Below are 19,142 nucleotides of genomic sequence, written 5' to 3'. Positions count from 1 at the left end.
TGATGATACCCTGAAGCCAAGTCAATCTTAGAGAACCACCTTGCTCCCTTAAGCTGATCCAACAGCTCATCTATCCGAGGCAATGGGTACTTATTCTTGATAGTAACCCTATTCAGCCCTCGATAGTCAATACACAGCCTAAAGCTACCATCCTTCTTCTTCACAAAGAGGACTGGTGCTCCCCAAGGCGACACACTAGGGCGTATGAAACCCTTATCCAACAACTCCTCTAGTTGTTTCTTTAGCTCGGCCATCTCAGCAGGAGCCATGCGGTAGGGACTTTTTGACATTGGGGCCGTCCCTGGTTCCAGTTCTATTATGAATGGGTTTGACCTATCAGGGGGAATGCCCTGTGGAGACCTAAACACATCCTCAAACTCACTGACCAGCGGAATCCCGTCCGGGTTACCACCCCCAACAACCTCCTTAGTGGTGATTGTGGCAATATAAGCCTCACAACCCCGCTCAAGCATCCTTTCCGCTTGGACTGCTGATACCACTAAGCATCCAGAGGTTGGACGAATACCTTGGAACCTGATCGGGGGTCCACACCCACTCTCAAACAGCACCCTCCCCCGGTGACAGTCTAAGGTGGCCCGATTCTTTCCAAGCCAGTCCATACCCAAGATCACCTCATGATTCTTGAGTTGGACCACAACAAGATCCACAGGCATTACCCTGTCCTGGATCACCACTGGGATGTCCTTCACTCGTCCTAATGAGGGCATCAATTGGCCTCCGGCCGCACTCACTAGGCCAGGATCATCTCCTGTCCCAATCTGGAACATACCCTTTCCGACCAAACATGGACTCACAAAACTATGTGTAGCTCCAGTGTCGAAAAGTAGGTGTTTCCACACCACCAATACTTAGGGTCCCTACAGGAAACCCAATCTAAGCATCTAATCCATTCTAGGTTCCATACCATGCATTTCTAAAAATTTTTAAAAGAATAAGATCAGATCATTACCAGTGATTGCCATGAAAGGCTTGGCCTCATCAGTGTCCTTAGACAACTCATAGACCCTTGGTGCAGATGTCTGGCCACGGCTTGGTTCCGGCTTGCTAACCTCGGACTTCATCCTACCTGATCCAGCCTGAAGCTTAGGACAATCCTTTCGGAAGTGTCCGGCCTTCCCACACTGGAAACAAGTCCTAGAGTCACCACTAGCCGCTTGGCCACGACTCTGATCCGGTCCAGGACAGTCCCGAACTGAGTGGTCCATCTTGCCACACCTTGTGCAAGCTCCCATAGCTCTCCAGCACTCACCACCATGGCGCCTTCCACACTTTTGGCACTCCGGCCTTCCACCTGAGGACTTGCCCTCATCACCTGAATCTCTTTTCCTCTTCCGGTCACCAGCATGACCAGTACCACTTGCCTGACTCCTAGTCCTGAGCCTGGCCTCTTCAGCAAGGTTAGTTTCCAGCATTGCCATGCGCTCCACCAACTCAGAGACAGTACGGAAGGTACGGACTGAGCAGTAGGTCCGGAGCTCGACCCTAAGGCCTCTTATGAACCTACGGACCTGAACCTTCTCGTCCTCCAACTCCTTACCCACATACTTCCTGAGCCGGTTGAACTCTTCTTCATACTCCCTGACTGACCTGCGCCCTTGAGTTAAGTCCAAGAACTTGGCCTCCAAACGATCCCATGCTTCAGCTGGGAAGTACTTATGGTTGAACTCCACCTCAAAGTCTGAGAACTTCTCAATAGAACCATTGGTGCGCTTGTCCACAGACAGCCACCAGTTGTGTGCATCTCCCTCCAGGAAGTGCACTGCTATGTCTCTCTGGTACTCCTCAGGGCACCTTGTAGACTTGAAGTTTCGGGCCAGCCTGTCCCTCCATTCATCCGCCTCCATAGGATCAGTACTTCCAGCAAAGTGCTTTGTCCCTAGGCGAGATATGTGCTCCAGCACCTTCAGGTAATCCACCTTACCAGCTCTTCTAGCTGGTGGATCGAGTTCAATCACCTCATCAACCGGTGCAACTCGTCCAGCAGCTTCTGGTACCACCACCTGAACTTGTGGAGCTTGCCCCACTGATGAATTCACCAATGGAGTGATCACTTGGGCCATAGCCAACATCTGACTACCCATGAGCCTGATTGCATCAAGCACCTCTTTCATGGAAGGTTCCACCAGCTGATTTCCTTGGTTGGCCCCAACATTGCCTTCACCAATGCCCCGGCCGCCCTGATCACCAGCATGTGAGGACTCTCCCTCAACCTCCATGTCATTTTGCAACTGCCTTGCTAGCTCAGCTTGTTCCAGCTGCTGCCTAGTCTCCTCAGCTGCCTTCTGCTGCTGTTCAGCTAGGCTCCCTTGAATCTCAGTCGGAATGATCCGAGCTCGAGGCAATCCAGTTGCACTGTCCACACCAATGCTTGGGTTAGGCAGCACCACACTTGGATTGGCTCCATCCGCGCCGCCTTGGCCAGATGCTCCAGCTCCATCCTTAGTCCTCTTGGACTTGCTCCGACTCTTACCACCCTTAGGAGCATCAAAAACAACACACAAGATCAATGTTAGTAACTCTTAAACAATGATCTATCAAACCAGTTCCTAAGACAAAGGTAAATCAAGCCCTATACTGTGAGACCCCAGCCGGATGTGTGATGATCAAACCATAACCCCCAAGTCCTAGAATCAAGCATGCTCTGATACCAACTTGTAAGACCCGAACCTGGATCCCATGACCCAACTGATCCGCGGCCTTAACCTAAACATCTAAGTGCAATTGGCCGGTTTATGTCCAAATAATTCTAAGTCATTTTCAAGTGAATCTGAGGTTCATATACAAATCATAAGCAATGCGGAAGCTAAAGTAAACATTCATTTTATTAATATAAACCATGTGATCCATACAATGTAGTACTATCAATCAGTTTGCACAATAGGCTATCATAAGTTCCATTCTATCTAAACACACATCACACATCCATCCTTGGCTTGAGTCTTCACAGCTCCTTGGCTTTCCCACGATCCTGGCTAGATCCTGCAATCATATAAAACCCATCAAATACACAATCAAACCTGATGTGATCTTGACAAGCAATGGAACTAAAGATATGGAACAGCTTGAACCAGAGCTTAAGGAAGTTGAAGAAAGAACCATGGAGCAGCTTGAACCTGAGGAAACAAATGGCAAGGACTTAGAAGTACCAGTTGGTCCAATGACTAGATCCAAGCAAGCCAGATTCAATCAAGCTTTCCATAAACTCTTATACACTATCCAGGGCAGTCTAGAGTGTGCTTATCCAACTACTCTGGTTGTGATTCAAGCCGTCTAAGACATTCATCAAGAGAGGTGTTGTGACTTGCACTCTTTTCCTTGGTTTGGTTTTGTCCCATTGGGTTTTCCAAACAAGGTTTTTAATGAGGCTTGGACACAACACTTATACGATAGCCTCTTGATGAAACCATGCCATTTCTCTTATTTTCTAGTCTATTTTCGGATTTAAAACTTGGTCTTTATTTATGTTTTCAAGGGAGCCTTTGTTTTAAGTATTTTGTATGTTTCCAAGAAGCTGTGCATGTACAGACTTCTTGCCTATATATGATGGACGAAAATCATGAATAAAATCATCAAACACTTTCTATTAAAAATTCTCTCTGAATCTTGTTTGATCAAAGCTTGTCTAAGTGTTACTCGGATCCTTGATCCTTACCTTGCAAGCAAACCTTTGATAGTCCAAGAGTCATTCCGCAACTCTTTGAAGTATCACTCAATCCACATCTTGTTTCATCATCACAATCCGCTGGAGAGTAGTCAGGGACGTGATCCTCACACCTAGGATCATATCAAGTGGTATCAGAGCAGATCTCCATCAAAAGGTTGTGTTTTTCCAGTTCTGCAACTTTTAGACTTTTCATATTCTGTTCTCAGATCTGTTCTAAAGTCTAGATCTTGTTAGAATCATGTTTGTTAATGTCAGATCTGTCTAGAACAAGTGTTGAACTTGCTAAATAATCTGATTAAAATTTCGAAATTGTTAAGAAAAAGAATTAGGGTTCTTCATAAAAGTTTTTGAATCGATCTCAGTTTCTGTGTTTTCTGTTATTTTCTGTTTCTATGATCTCTTTTACTGGTTTTGTGCTTTAAAATTCAACAGGAACCATGGCAGACGAGGACGATAGGAATAATGGAATGAATCCACTGTTACTTGATGCTTTGACTGCACGCATGACTACTTTGATGGATCAGAGACTAGAGCACTTCAGGGCTGAGGTTGTGCACTCAGATCGTGAGAGACCTAGAAGGACTTCAGATCGATCTGCTACAGAAAGTTACTATAGCCATTCAAACCGATCCATTGATACCAGAAGAAGGAGGCGTGACCAGGAAGAAAGGCCAAAAACCAGCGATCCTCTTGGTGGTTTGAAACTGAAAATTCCTGAGTTTAAAGGCACTGCTGATCCAGAAGAATACTTAGAGTGGGAAAAGAAGATTGAACTCGTGTTCAATTGCAGAGACTACACTGCAGAGTATAAAATGAAACTTGCTCCTACTGAGTTCAAGGAGTATGCTTTAAGTTGGTGGGATAACTTGGTTACAGCAAGAAGAAGAGCTGGAGATTTTCCTGTTGAAACCTGGAACCAGATGAAGGTAATCATGAGGAAGAGATTTGTACCGAGCCACTACCACAGAGAGTTGCACTTCAAGCTCAGAACACTGTCTCAAGGAAGTAGATCAGTTGAGGAATATTATAAGGAAATGGAAACTCTTATGCTGAGAGCTGATATACAAGAAGACAGAGAAGCAACAATGGCCAGATTCATGGGTGGTCTAAACAGAGACATCATGGACAGACTTGAAGTTCATCACTACGTTGAGATGGAAGAGCTTCTGCACAAGGCGATTATGTTTGAACAGCAGTTGAAAAGAAGAAGTTACAAGTCTAGCTATGGAGCCAGCAAACCACACTACCAGAAGGACGAAAAGATCAGAGAATCCAGACCATTCTCCAAGCCTAAAGTGGAGGAACAAAGTGTTAAAGGAAAGGAAGTAGCCACTGCATCCAAATCCAGAGACATACAGTGCTACAAGTGTAAAGGATATGGACACTATGCCAGTAGCTGCTCCAACAAAAGGGTAATACTCATCAGAGAAAATGGTGACATTGAATCCGAGGAAGAGGTATCTGAGTCTGAAGAAGAAAGGGTGGAAATGCCAACTCGTGGAGAGTTACTTGTTACTAGAAGAACACTGAATCTCCAAGCCAAGACCGATGGAGATGAGCAGAGAGAGAATCTGTTTCACACTCGCTGTATGGTTCACGGGAAGGTTTGCAGCTTGGTTATAGATGGAGGAAGTTGTACCAATGTTGCAAGTGAAACCATGGTGGAGAAACTTGGTCTGAAGGTCATAAAAAGACCAACAACTTACAAGTTACAATGGCTTAATGACGAAGGAGAGCTAGAGGTAAAGCATCAAGTTAAGGTACCATTGTCTATTGGGAAGTATGAGGAAGAGATACTGTGTGATGTCTTACCAATGGATGCTGGACACATATTGCTTGGTAGACCTTGGCAATCCGACAGAAGAACACTTCATGATGGGTTCACAAACAGATACTCGTTTGAGTACAAAGGAAAGAAGACTGTTTTGGTTCCTTTGACACCGCAAGAAGTTCATCTAGATCAGATAGCCTTGAAGAAGAACAAAGCGACCTCAGAATCTAAGAAAAAGCAGCAGGCTAATATATTGCTTCAACCAAAGGGAAGTTCTTTACCTCACTTGCTGATTGTTTTTAAAGAATGTTTAAACATAACAAAGCCAGTGCAGGATCTTCCTAGCAAGATACAATTTCTTTTGCAGGAATTCAAAGATGTTTTTCCAGAAGAAGCTCCACAAGGACTGCCACCTATCAGAGGAATAGAGCATCAAATCGATTTTATTCCAGGGGCTTCTCTACCGAACAAGCCAGCCTATAGAACCAATCCTCTGGAGACCAAAGAGCTACAGCAACAAGTCACTGAGCTTATGGAGAAAGGTCATATTCGTGAGAGCATGAGCCCATGTGCAGTTCCAGTCTTACTTGTACCAAAGAAAGATGGTAGCTGGAGAATGTGTGTCGATTGCAGAGCCATCAACAATATCACTGTAAAGTATCGATATCCCATTCCTAGATTAGATGATATGCTTGATGAGTTGCATGGTTCTAGCATCTTTTCTAAGGTTGATTTGAAAAGTGGGTATCACCAAATTAGAATGAAAGAGGGTGATGAGTGGAAAACTGCTTTTAAAACGAAGCAGGGGCTATATGAATGGTTAGTGATGCCATTTGGGCTGACTAATGCGCCTAGTACTTTCATGAGGTTAATGAACCATGTTCTTAGATCATTTATAGGTCATTTTGTTGTGGTTTACTTTGATGACATTTTGATCTACAGCAAGAACTTAGATGAGCATGTTGAGCATCTTAGAAAGGTTCTAGAAGTGCTTAGGAAGGAATCCTTGTTTGCTAATTTAAAGAAATGTACTTTTGGAGCAGATAACCTTGTCTTTTTAGGTTTTGTTGTGAGTGCAGATGGAATCAAGGTTGATGAAGAAAAGATCAAAGCTATCAAGGAATGGCCAAGCCCAAAGACAGTTGGTGAAGTGAGAAGCTTCCATGGTCTAGCCGGATTCTACAGAAAATTTGTCAAGGATTTTAGTACTGTGGCTGCACCACTGACTGAAGTAATCAAGAAAAACGTTGGGTTCAAGTGGGAACAATTCCAAGAAGAAGCATTCCAAGCCTTAAAAGAGAAACTCACCAATTCACCAGTTCTTTCTCTCCCTGACTTTTCTAAAACATTTGAAATAGAATGTGATGCTTCTGGTATTGGTGTAGGTGCTGTGCTTATGCAGGAAAAGAAACCTATAGCTTTCTTTAGTGAAAAGCTTGGAGGGGCTACTCTGAACTATCCAACGTATGACAAAGAGCTCTATGCGCTTGTGAGGGCTTTGCAAACATGGCAACACTATCTCTGGCCTAAGGAGTTCGTCATCCACACTGATCATGAGTCTCTAAAGCATCTCAAGGGACAACAGAAACTGAACAAGAGACATGCTAGATGGATTGAATTCATTGAAACCTTTCCTTATGTGATCAAATACAAGAAAGGTAAGGAAAACATAGTTGCTGATGCACTATCTCGAAGGTATGTTCTCTTGAACACTCTTGAAACGAAATTACTTGGATTTGAGCACATCAAAACTTTATATGCCACTGATTCTGATTTTAAAGATATATATGCTTCTTGTGAGAAGTTTGGTCTAAAAGATTATCAGAGCTCAAGTACTTGAGTGATGAACACAGAATCAGATGAGAATATGAAAGAGTATGGGAGAGAATAGAGATGGCGAGTATGATTTGTATGAGAGACTAAGAGATTGAGAGAGAGTAGAGAGTGTATAAAGATTAAGAGATTAAGTAACCAAGACTAGAGAATAAGAACCAAGTGTATTGATGAAGAGAAACTCTCTCAACATAACAAACAATGGCGACAGACATGAGTTTAAATACAAGGCAAATACATAGAAAACCCTAAGCTAAAGATAAGCAATCAAGAGTGGAGATTAAATGGTTTGAATTGGATGGATGGGATGTAGTCAAAAGTATCCGTTGCAAGCTGTAAAGGGAGTGGCGCCTAGCTTTCTTTGACTGATGCTTCTTCCCTTTTACTTGTCCAGATACATAATTCACTATGCAAGAGCTTCTTCCTTTCCAGCCAAAGACAGCCTGTCTTGGGCGCCCAGTATGGATAAGAAACCTTATCCTGAAGTAGCTTAAGAGATCGCAGCACCTTCCTGGTTGCTTCCTAAGGCATCTTACTATGCCAAATGGATATTCTTCTCTTAAGCCTTCTCATATGCTTCCAAGATAGTGAATAGTACTTCTGAATAGTGAATAGTGTTCCCACACTATTCCCTATTACATCACTTCTCCCAAATTACTCCAATGACTCCTTTAACTCTTCTTGAACTCATCTTCATAAGATAAACACTTCAGATTACTTCTGAAGCTATATTGAACTCTTCAGTTCAACACTCCCCCTCAAGCTTGACTTTAGATGATCCTAAGTCAAGCTTGGAACTCTGAAGAGTCTCCCTCATTAAAAACCTTGCAAAGAAAACCCATTGGGACAAAACTTTGCAAGGGAAAAAGAGTAGAGCTCTCCAAAGCCTAGGGATTGGCCAATGAACTCTTGTGCCTTAGAACCAGTGTGGTTGGACACAAGAAGTTCTGGATCATGGCCTAAACTGGTGCAGCAACTCTCAAGGCTTTGCGCACACACACACCTCAGCTTCACTTCTTTATGGAACCGGTTTGGGACTCCCCCTCTCAATCAGCTTCAAGGCTTCTTCTTAGAAAGGCTAGGAGGCGACCAGAACTTCTTCAAACACCAGTGAGACTGATCAATACATCAAACTAAGCTTGCCCTCTTCATAGACCTCGGTTTGAATCTCCCCCTCTCAATGGACTTCAAAGCCTCTTTAGAGAAGCTAGGAGATGACCAGGAACACTTCAGTGAGGCGCCAAGCAATGGTACCTGATACATTATCCCAAAGGTGCATCAGTACTTATCAAGAAACAAAGATTGCATCATAATAATGCATCACAATCAATCAAGACATTTTAAGTATCATTTCAAGCTTTTTAACAATGAGATGATGAATGAATTGAATTGAAAAGAGAATAAGTGTTTAAGGGAACTTCCCTTTTGTTTTTGATGAGTTCCCAACTCGGCCAGTGCACCATCTTCATGGTATCAACAGCTTCTTGGATGGCAGTGTGGATCCTTCAGCTTCATGCTTCTCATGAGCCTTCATACACACAACTCCGGCTGATGACCCTTTGTAGAAGCCTTTGCACAAGCTTATCAGACCATGAAACTTGCTCTTTAACAATCCCCCCTCAAGCTTAGTATCCGAGACTTAGATTTGGAACTAAGCTTGTGTAAGGTGTAAGCAATTTCATGGCCTTAAGACCACCAGTCTCAACAGACTTTCTATGGTGATCTTTAGTCTTGTAAGTTGCTCTCTTCCTTATACCAGGAACTAGGGTGTTTGAATCACCATAGAGAGACCTCACAAGACAAGCTCTCACTGCATAATAACCATGCTACACTTCCTGTAGACTTTTGGACTAGACATGTCCTATGGTATTATGCAATGGCAATCTCTCATTGCAATCAATCACACTACACTTCCTGTAGTTTTTTTTTTTTATGGATTGATACATCCTGTGATGATATGCAATGGAACTAGATCACAACCTCTACACTCTTGGTTATTGGTATGTCTCAGTATCACTCCATGTGTACCTAACATCACCACAACTCAATGCAAGATTAGATCTTTCCCATTGGGACCAAACCAATATAATTCATCTTGTTTGATCACCAATGCCTCAACAAGCTCTGATCTTGAAACCAGCTAATCACAAGAACAAGATCAAGCACTTTTCAATCTCTAAAATGACAATGTATGCTATTAACAATACACTGACATTTTAGGCTAATTTTTTTTTTTTTTTTTATGCAACAATAGATGTATGCAACAACCTAAGCAATACTATATGTATGCAGCAGGTTCAATCCGAGAGCAACAAAAGGATTGAACTTAAACAAATATGAAACAAGCTTGTGTATGCAAAACAGCTTATCTATCATGATGCAAGCATCAGAGACCACATCTCAATTTTGCAACACATCTATGATGATTCTAGCTGTGGCAATACACAAGACAATGCAATAAAAATAAACATGAGATTCTGGGACCTAAGACATCACTCAAACAATTTTTAAATAAAGACACAAGCTCTTATTAAGGGTAAAGAGGTTTGCTTACACCCAAGAGATCTGAGCTGATCTCTTGAACCTCCATGGGCACGGTTCACTTGAACTTGGCAGGTTTGAGGCTCGGGTTCAATACCCAACACCTCTCCTTGGTGTGCCCATCCCTCTTGCAGTGTTCACACTTCAAACCCCTTCTATCACTCTTCTTGTAAACCGGCTTAGTGGACTGAGACTTCCCTTCAGCTTGAGATGCAAAGGAGATTGTTTCCTTTGACTCAAACAATGCGATTGACCCCTCCTCCTTTTGGAGCTGGCCACACACTTCTTCCAGTGTTGGGAGCTTCTCAGATCGCAAGATATGTTTAATGACTCCATTGTAAGCTGGGCTGAGAGTTAAGAGCAAAGCAAACACCTTGTCTTGCTCTCTCCTTTCATTTAACACATCAGGATCAATGGACTGAGGTCTAAGCGATTCCAGCTCTGACCAAAGACTTCTATACTTCCCGAGATGTGCAGTGAACTCAGCTTCTTCTTGGGTCAGGTCGTTGATGGCCCTCTTGATCTCAAAGACTCTGCTGATGTTGGACAGGTTCCCATAAACCTTGTTGAGTGTGCTCCAAAGCGAGATGGCACTCTCACAGTATGAGTATGCCTCAAGAATGGATGGAGCTAGGGAGCTTTGGAGAATGGACAGGACCATGAGGTCTTCTTGATGCCACTTCTCTTCAGATACTTGCTTGGAACCAGTTTCATCAGTAGATGGACTAGAGCTTGAATCGGCAGCTTTGAGGGACTTTGGAGAATCCGAGATGCAATGGCTCCATAAGCCCTTTCCTCCCAAAGCTGTCTTCACCATACGAGACCAGAGGAGATAGTTTGGACCTTGTAGAGACACAGGGATGACAATGACTCTGGATGACTCCATCTTGGTAGTCAAAAGAGTAAGACTGTCACTGAACTCTTCAAAGGTTGATGCTTTGTAACCGGATGGACTTGAATCTTCAAGGGCGTGAGGGATGTGAGCTTGGAACTTCAATGGAGCTTGTGTTTGTTGCGGAAGACTTCACCAGGAACTGAGCAACCTTGCTCTGATACCATAAAAGATTATCAGAGCTCAAGTACTTGAGTGATGAACACAGAATCAGATGAGAATATGAAAGAGTATGGGAGAGAATAGAGATGGCGAGTATGATTTGTATGAGAGACTAAGAGATTGAGAGAGAGTAGAGAGTGTATAAAGATTAAGAGATTAAGTAACCAAGACTAGAGAATAAGAACCAAGTGTATTGATGAAGAGAAACTCTCTCAACATAACAAACAATGGCGACAGACATGAGTTTAAATACAAGGCAAATACATAGAAAACCCTAAGCTAAAGATAAGCAATCAAGAGTGGAGATTAAATGGTTTGAATTGGATGGATGGGATGTAGTCAAAAGTATCCGTTGCAAGCTGTAAAGGGAGTGGCGCCTAGCTTTCTTTGACTGATGCTTCTTCCCTTTTACTTGTCCAGATACATAATTCACTATGCAAGAGCTTCTTCCTTTCCAGCCAAAGACAGCCTGTCTTGGGCGCCCAGTATGGATAAGAAACCTTATCCTGAAGTAGCTTAAGAGATCGCAGCACCTTCCTGGTTGCTTCCTAAGGCATCTTACTATGCCAAATGGATATTCTTCTCTTAAGCCTTCTCATATGCTTCCAAGATAGTGAATAGTACTTCTGAATAGTGAATAGTGTTCCCACACTATTCCCTATTACATCACTTCTCCCAAATTACTCCAATGACTCCTTTAACTCTTCTTGAACTCATCTTCATAAGATAAACACTTCAGATTACTTCTGAAGCTATATTGAACTCTTCAGTTCAACATGGTCGTGGTAAATACTTCAAGAATGATGGTTTTCTCTTCTTTGAAAATAGACTATGTGTGCCTAACTCTTCTTTGAGAGATTTGTTTGTCAAGGAAGCTCACGCAGGTGGACTTGGAGGACATTTTGGCGTGGCTAAGACACTGAACGTAATGCAGGATCACTTCTATTGGCCACACATGAGGAGAGATGTAGAAAAAGCTTGTGAAAGGTGTGTCCCTTGCAAACAGGCTAAGTCCAAAGTCCAAAACCACGGTCTGTATACTCCTTTACCCATTCCTTTGCATCCATGGCATGACATTTCAATGGATTTTGTTGTTGGATTACCTAGGACTAAGACTGGAAAGGATTCTGTGTTTGTAGTCGTTGATAGGTTTTCTAAAATGGCTCATTTTATTCCATGTCATAAAACTGATGATGCTGTGAATGTTGCTAATATGTTCTTTAAAGAAATTGTTAGACTTCATGGAATGCCTAAGACAATTGTTTCTGATAGAGACACCAAGTTTCTTAGCTTCTTTTGGAAAACCTTGTGGTCTAAGTTAGGAACTAAGCTGTGTTTCTCTACTACTTGTCATCCACAGTCTGATGGACAAACTGAAGTTGTCAATAGAACATTGTCTACCTTGCTGCGTGCATTGATTAAAAAGAACCTTAGGACTTGGGAAGAATGTTTGCCTCATGTAGAATTTGCTTATAATCATGCTAGGCATTCTGCATCTAAGTTCTCTCCATTTGAAATTGTCTATGGTTTCAATCCTTTATCACCTTTGGATCTAATGCCTTTACCTTTGAGTGAAAGAGTTAGCTTGGATGGACAAAAGAAAGCTGAACTTGTTAAGCAGATACATGAGAAGGCCCGGATCAATATAGAAAACAAGACCAAGCTGTACGCTAAGCAAGCTAACAAAGGAAGAAAAGAGATGATCTTTGAAGAAGGAGACTTAGTTTGGATACATCTGAGGAAGGACAGATTTCCTAACGAAAGAAAATCCAAACTCATGCCTAGACTAGATGGTCCTTTCAAAGTCATCAGGAAGATCAACAACAATGCCTATCAACTCGATCTCCAAGGTAAGTATAACGTGAGCTCAAGCTTCAATGTTACTGACCTAGTTCCTTATCATGCAGATGAAACGGATTTGAGGTCAAATCCTTCTCAAGTGGGAGAGGATGATGTGATCTTGACAAGCAATGGAACTAAAGATATGGAACAGCTTGAACCAGAGCTTAAGGAAGTTGAAGAAAGAACCATGGAGCAGCTTGAACCTGAGGAAACAAATGGCAAGGACTTAGAAGTACCAGTTGGTCCAATGACTAGATCCAAGCAAGCCAGATTCAATCAAGCTTTCCATAAACTCTTATACACTATCCAGGGCAGTCTAGAGTGTGCTTATCCAACTACTCTGGTTGTGATTCAAGCCGTCTAAGACATTCATCAAGAGAGGTGTTGTGACTTGCACTCTTTTCCTTGGTTTGGTTTTGTCCCATTGGGTTTTCCAAACAAGGTTTTTAATGAGGCTTGGACACAACACTTATACGATAGCCTCTTGATGAAACCATGCCATTTCTCTTATTTTCTAGTCTATTTTCGGATTTAAAACCTGGTCTTTATTTATGTTTTCAAGGGAGCCTTTGTTTTAAGTATTTTGTATGTTTCCAAGAAGCTGTGCATGTACAGACTTCTTGCCTATATATTATGGACGAAAATCATGAATAAAATCATCAAACACTTTCTATTAAAAATTCTCTCTGAATCTTGTTTGATCAAAGCTTGTCTAAGTGTTACTCGGATCCTTGATCCTTACCTTGCAAGCAAACCTTTGATAGTCCAAGAGTCATTCCGCAACTCTTTGAAGTATCACTCAATCCACATCTTGTTTCATCATCACAATCCGCTGGAGAGTAGTCAGGGACGTGATCCTCACACCTAGGATCATATCAAAACCGATATCCTAGCAACAAGTCTAGCAATGCATGGTTAAGTCCCTTAGAACTAGTTTCTGTCCCAAACCTTGACCCACTCGGATAGGCCTCTAAAAATTATACAAACATCATGATAAATCATGATAATTCACAACTAAGAGAATGGTCAAGTCAGAATCCACAGAACAGGTCCGGATCATACCGATCTCACCCTAGACCCGCCCCCATGGCCATAACTTACCATCTCTATATCAGTGATATAAAATTATCCTTTCACTATGGTAATTCATGATAAATCCCAATTAAGAGATATATGAAGTCAGAATCCCCAAACCTCAACCGGAAGTAGGAGATCCAACCTTACATGCCCAACCAAGGCCATGGAGAGATTACACTGACCAATCCATGCCTTGGCGGCCTGACCATGAGTCTAAACTCATGAACATCATCAGAATATGTAATAAAAGAGATAGAATGACAGAGAAGGGAGAACGGATGCAACCAACATCACTTGGTCCATGCGGACCATCCATCCGGACCCATGGATCATGGCGATGGTAAATGGTTAGCATCACTAACCTTAGGAGTGGCCGACGATGGGTTCTGGTCCTTCCCACTAACCTTCTCAGTTCCTCTTGTCTCCATCTTCCCACGGTTCCTTCCTGCAACTCCTCCTTGGTCGCCGGTCAAGAACAAATTACACCACACTCACACGGCCAACAAGTAAAACCGCCGGTCTCTTTCTCTCTTGGATTCTCTGACAATTTTGGCAGAGTTTCCCCACTTTGTCTGATCATAAATATCGATGCCCAAGGTCTATATTTATAGACAAAGGCGTGGGTAACTGTTTTTGGGCGAATGGGCGCGAGTAAATGGCCGAATGGGCACATGTGGGAATCACCGCATCCCTTCGGCCCAACCGCCCCTCAACTGCCTCTCAACTGCTCCCATGCATCGATCTTCACCCTCTGGCACATTGCCAAGTGCCTGGCTGCACCACCAAACACCCCTGGTCCCATCCGGACCGCACCACATCCCACCGGACCATAACCGCCCATGGTCCGGTCACACCATGTCAACTCATAACACTCCTCCAAGCTGAGATGAGCTGACCACTAGTGTCACCAGCTGAGTGAGCTAACACTCCAGCTACTGGAGCTGACCAGAACTCTTGTGAGCTACTGTGAACTCCTACACACTTCATCCTAGCTGCCCGAGCTTGTTTCACACTCCGGCCAGCTATCTAAACCCTTGTCCAGCTTCCTTAAGCTTGAACCTTCCTTGCCTTGGTTAAGTTTCAGCCTCTGATACCCTTAACCCACTTCCCGGACATGATACACTTTGCCATAGGTCATTTGACCTGATTTGGTGCATCCCCTTGCACCATGGTCCATCCGGCCGATCCTATCTTGGATCGGGGACATGACAGAACCATATATAAGAAGCTTTATGGGAACCACTAATAAGTGGAGAATAACCAGGAAGTTGAATAAGTCTCATAGGAGTTGTGAGTAAGAAGATATCCCACTTTCTATCCAGATGATTCCAGATTAGCCTGTTCGGACATATGGCAATATCTTCATGATTCTTATCAAACCAGGATGAACCACGATCTAAGAAGCTTTATTTGGAACCACTAATCAGTGGAGAATAACCAGGAAGTTGAATAAATCTCATAGGAGTTGTGAGTAAGAAGATATCCCACTTTCTATCCAGATGATTCCAGATTAGCCTGTTCGGACATATGGCAATATCTTCATGATTCTTATCAAACCAGGATGAACCACGATCTAAGAAGCTTTATTTGGAACCACTAATCAGTGGAGAATAACCAGGAAGTTGAATAAATCTCATAGGAGTTGTGAGTAAGAAGATATCCCACTTTCTATCCAGATGATTCCAGATTAGCCTGTTCGGACATATGGCAATATCTTCATGATTCTTATCAAACCAGGATGAACCACGATCTAAGAAGCTTTATTTGGAACCACTAATCAGTGGAGAATAACCAGGAAGTTGAATAAATCTCATAGGAGTTGTGAGTAAGAAGATATCCCACTTTCTATCCAGATGATTCCAGATTAGCCTGTTCGGACATATGGCAATATCTTCATGATTCTTATCAAACCAGGATGAACCACGATCTAAGAAGCTTTATTTGGAACCACTAATCAGTGGAGAATAACCAGGAAGTTGAATAAATCTCATAGGAGTTGTGAGTAAGAAGATATCCCACTTTCTATCCAGATGATTCCAGATTAGCCTGTTCGGACATATGGCAATATCTTCATGATTCTTATCAAACCAGGATGAACCACGATCTAAGAAGCTTTATTTGGAACCACTAATCAGTGGAGAATAACCAGGAAGTTGAATAAATCTCATAGGAGTTGTGAGTAAGAAGATATCCCACTTTCTATCCAGATGATTCCAGATTAGCCTGTTCGGACATATGCAATATCTTCATGATTCTTATCAAACCAGGATGAACCACGATCTAAGAAGCTTTATTTGGAACCACTAATCAGTGGAGAATAACCAGGAAGTTGAATAAATCTCATAGGAGTTGTGAGTAAGAAGATATCCCACTTTCTATCCAGATGATTCCAGATTAGCCTGTTCGGACATATGGCAATATCTTCATGATTCTTATCAAACCAGGATGAACCACGATCTAAGAAGCTTTATTTGGAACCACTAATCAGTGGAGAATAACCAGGAAGTTGAATAAATCTCATAGGAGTTGTGAGTAAGAAGATATCCCACTTTCTATCCAGATGATTCCAGATTAGCCTGTTCGGACATATGGCAATATCTTCATGATTCTTATCAAACCAGGATGAACCACGATCTAAGAAGCTTTATTTGGAACCACTAATCAGTGGAGAATAACCAGGAAGTTGAATAAATCTCATAGGAGTTGTGAGTAAGAAGATATCCCACTTTCTATCCAGATGATTCCAGATTAGCCTGTTCGGACATATGCAATATCTTCATGATTCTTATCAAACCAGGATGAACCACGATCTAAGAAGCTTTATTTGGAACCACTAATCAGTGGAGAATAACCAGGAAGTTGAATAAATCTCATAGGAGTTGTGAGTAAGAAGATATCCCACTTTCTATCCAGATGATTCCAGATTAGCCTGTTCGGACATATGGCAATATCTTCATGATTCTTATCAAACCAGGATGAACCACGATCTAAGAAGCTTTATTTGGAACCACTAATCAGTGGAGAATAACCAGGAAGTTGAATAAATCTCATAGGAGTTGTGAGTAAGAAGATATCCCACTTTCTATCCAGATGATTCCAGATTAGCCTGTTCGGACATATGGCAATATCTTCATGATTCTTATCAAACCAGGATGAACCACGATCTAAGAAGCTTTATTTGGAACCACTAATCAGTGGAGAATAACCAGGAAGTTGAATAAATCTCATAGGAGTTGTGAGTAAGAAGATATCCCACTTTCTATCCAGATGATTCCAGATTAGCCTGTTCGGACATATGGCAATATCTTCATGATTCTTATCAAACCAGGATGAACCACGATCTAAGAAGCTTTATTTGGAACCACTAATCAGTGGAGAATAACCAGGAAGTTGAATAAATCTCATAGGAGTTGTGAGTAAGAAGATATCCCACTTTCTATCCAGATGATTCCAGATTAGCCTGTTCGGACATATGGCAATATCTTCATGATTCTTATCAAACCAGGATGAACCACGATCTAAGAAGCTTTATTTGGAACCACTAATCAGTGGAGAATAACCAGGAAGTTGAATAAATCTCATAGGAGTTGTGAGTAAGAAGATATCCCACTTTCTATCCAGATGATTCCAGATTAGCCTGTTCGGACATATGGCAATATCTTCATGATTCTTATCAAACCAGGATGAACCACGATCTAAGAAGCTTTATTTGGAACCACTAATCAGTGGAGAATAACCAGGAAGTTGAATAAATCTCATAGGAGTTGTGAGTAAGAAGATATCCCACTTTCTATCCAGATGATTCCAGATTAGCCTGTTCGGACATATGGCAATATCTTCATGATTCTTATCAAACCAGGATGAACCACGATCTAAGAAGCTTTATTTGGAACCACTAATCAGTGGAGAATAACCAGGAAGTTGAATAAATCTCATAGGAGTTGTGAGTAAGAAGATATCCCACTTTCTATCCAGATGATTCCAGATTAGCCTGTTCGGACATATGGCAATATCTTCATGATTCTTATCAAACCAGGATGAACCACGATCTAAGAAGCTTTATTTGGAACCACTAATCAGTGGAGAATAACCAGGAAGTTGAATAAATCTCATAGGAGTTGTGAGTAAGAAGATATCCCACTTTCTATCCAGATGATTCCAGATTAGCCTGTTCGGACATATGGCAATATCTTCATGATTCTTATCAAACCAGGATGAACCACGATCTAAGAAGCTTTATTTGGAACCACTAATCAGTGGAGAATAACCAGGAAGTTGAATAAATCTCATAGGAGTTGTGAGTAAGAAGATATCCCACTTTCTATCCAGATGATTCCAGATTAGCCTGTTCGGACATATGGCAATATCTTCATGATTCTTATCAAACCAGGATGAACCACGATCTAAGAAGCTTTATTTGGAACCACTAATCAGTGGAGAATAACCAGGAAGTTGAATAAATCTCATAGGAGTTGTGAGTAAGAAGATATCCCACTTTCTATCCAGATGATTCCAGATTAGCCTGTTCGGACATATGGCAATATCTTCATGATTCTTATCAAACCAGGATGAACCACGATCTAAGAAGCTTTATTTGGAACCACTAATCAGTGGAGAATAACCAGGAAGTTGAATAAATCTCATAGGAGTTGTGAGTAAGAAGATATCCCACTTTCTATCCAGATGATTCCAGATTAGCCTGTTCGGACATATGGCAATATCTTCATGATTCTTATCAAACCAGGATGAACCACGATCTAAGAAGCTTTATTTGGAACCACTAATCAGTGGAGAATAACCAGGAAGTTGAATAAATCTCATAGGAGTTGTGAGTAAGAAGATATCCCACTTTCTATCCAGATGATTCCAGATTAGCCTGTTCGGACATATGGCAATATCTTCATGATTCTTATCAAACCAGGATGAACCACGATCTAAGAAGCTTTATTTGGAACCACTAATCAGTGGAGAATAACCAGGAAGTTGAATAAATCTCATAGGAGTTGTGAGTAAGAAGATATCCCACTTTCTATCCAGATGATTCCAGATTAGCCTGTTCGGACATATGGCAATATCTTCATGATTCTTATCAAACCAGGATGAACCACGATCTAAGAAGCTTTATTTGGAACCACTAATCAGTGGAGAATAACCAGGAAGTTGAATAAATCTCATAGGAGTTGTGAGTAAGAAGATATCCCACTTTCTATCCAGATGATTCCAGATTAGCCTGTTCGGACATATGCCAATATCTTCATGATTCTTATCAAACCAGGATGAACCACGATCTAAGAAGCTTTATTTGGAACCACTAATCAGTGGAGAATAACCAGGAAGTT

The 19,142-nt window shown here is 41.9% G+C and overlaps 1 protein-coding gene across 1 annotated transcript; it reads left to right on the top strand.

Moving 5' to 3' along the window:
* Window positions 1-4,122: 4,122 nt before the first annotated feature.
* On the top strand, window positions 4,123-13,262 carry LOC130502881 (uncharacterized). The gene is made up of 7 exons (XM_056997624.1): window positions 4,123-4,411; window positions 4,478-5,548; window positions 5,822-6,076; window positions 6,518-7,155; window positions 11,684-12,455; window positions 12,609-12,734; window positions 12,792-13,262. The coding sequence occupies exons 1-7, from the start codon at window positions 4,123-4,125 to the stop codon at window positions 13,088-13,090; spliced, it is 3,450 nt and encodes a 1,149-aa protein (XP_056853604.1). The 3' UTR covers window positions 13,091-13,262.
* Window positions 13,263-19,142: the final 5,880 nt, after the last annotated feature.

The sequence above is a fragment of the Raphanus sativus genome, unplaced genomic scaffold (genome assembly GCF_000801105.2).
Source record: "Raphanus sativus cultivar WK10039 unplaced genomic scaffold, ASM80110v3 Scaffold0724, whole genome shotgun sequence".
NCBI lineage: Eukaryota > Viridiplantae > Streptophyta > Magnoliopsida > Brassicales > Brassicaceae > Raphanus > Raphanus sativus.
The sequence above is the reverse complement of the archived record's forward strand: the minus strand, read 5'-3'. Positions and strand labels throughout refer to the sequence as shown.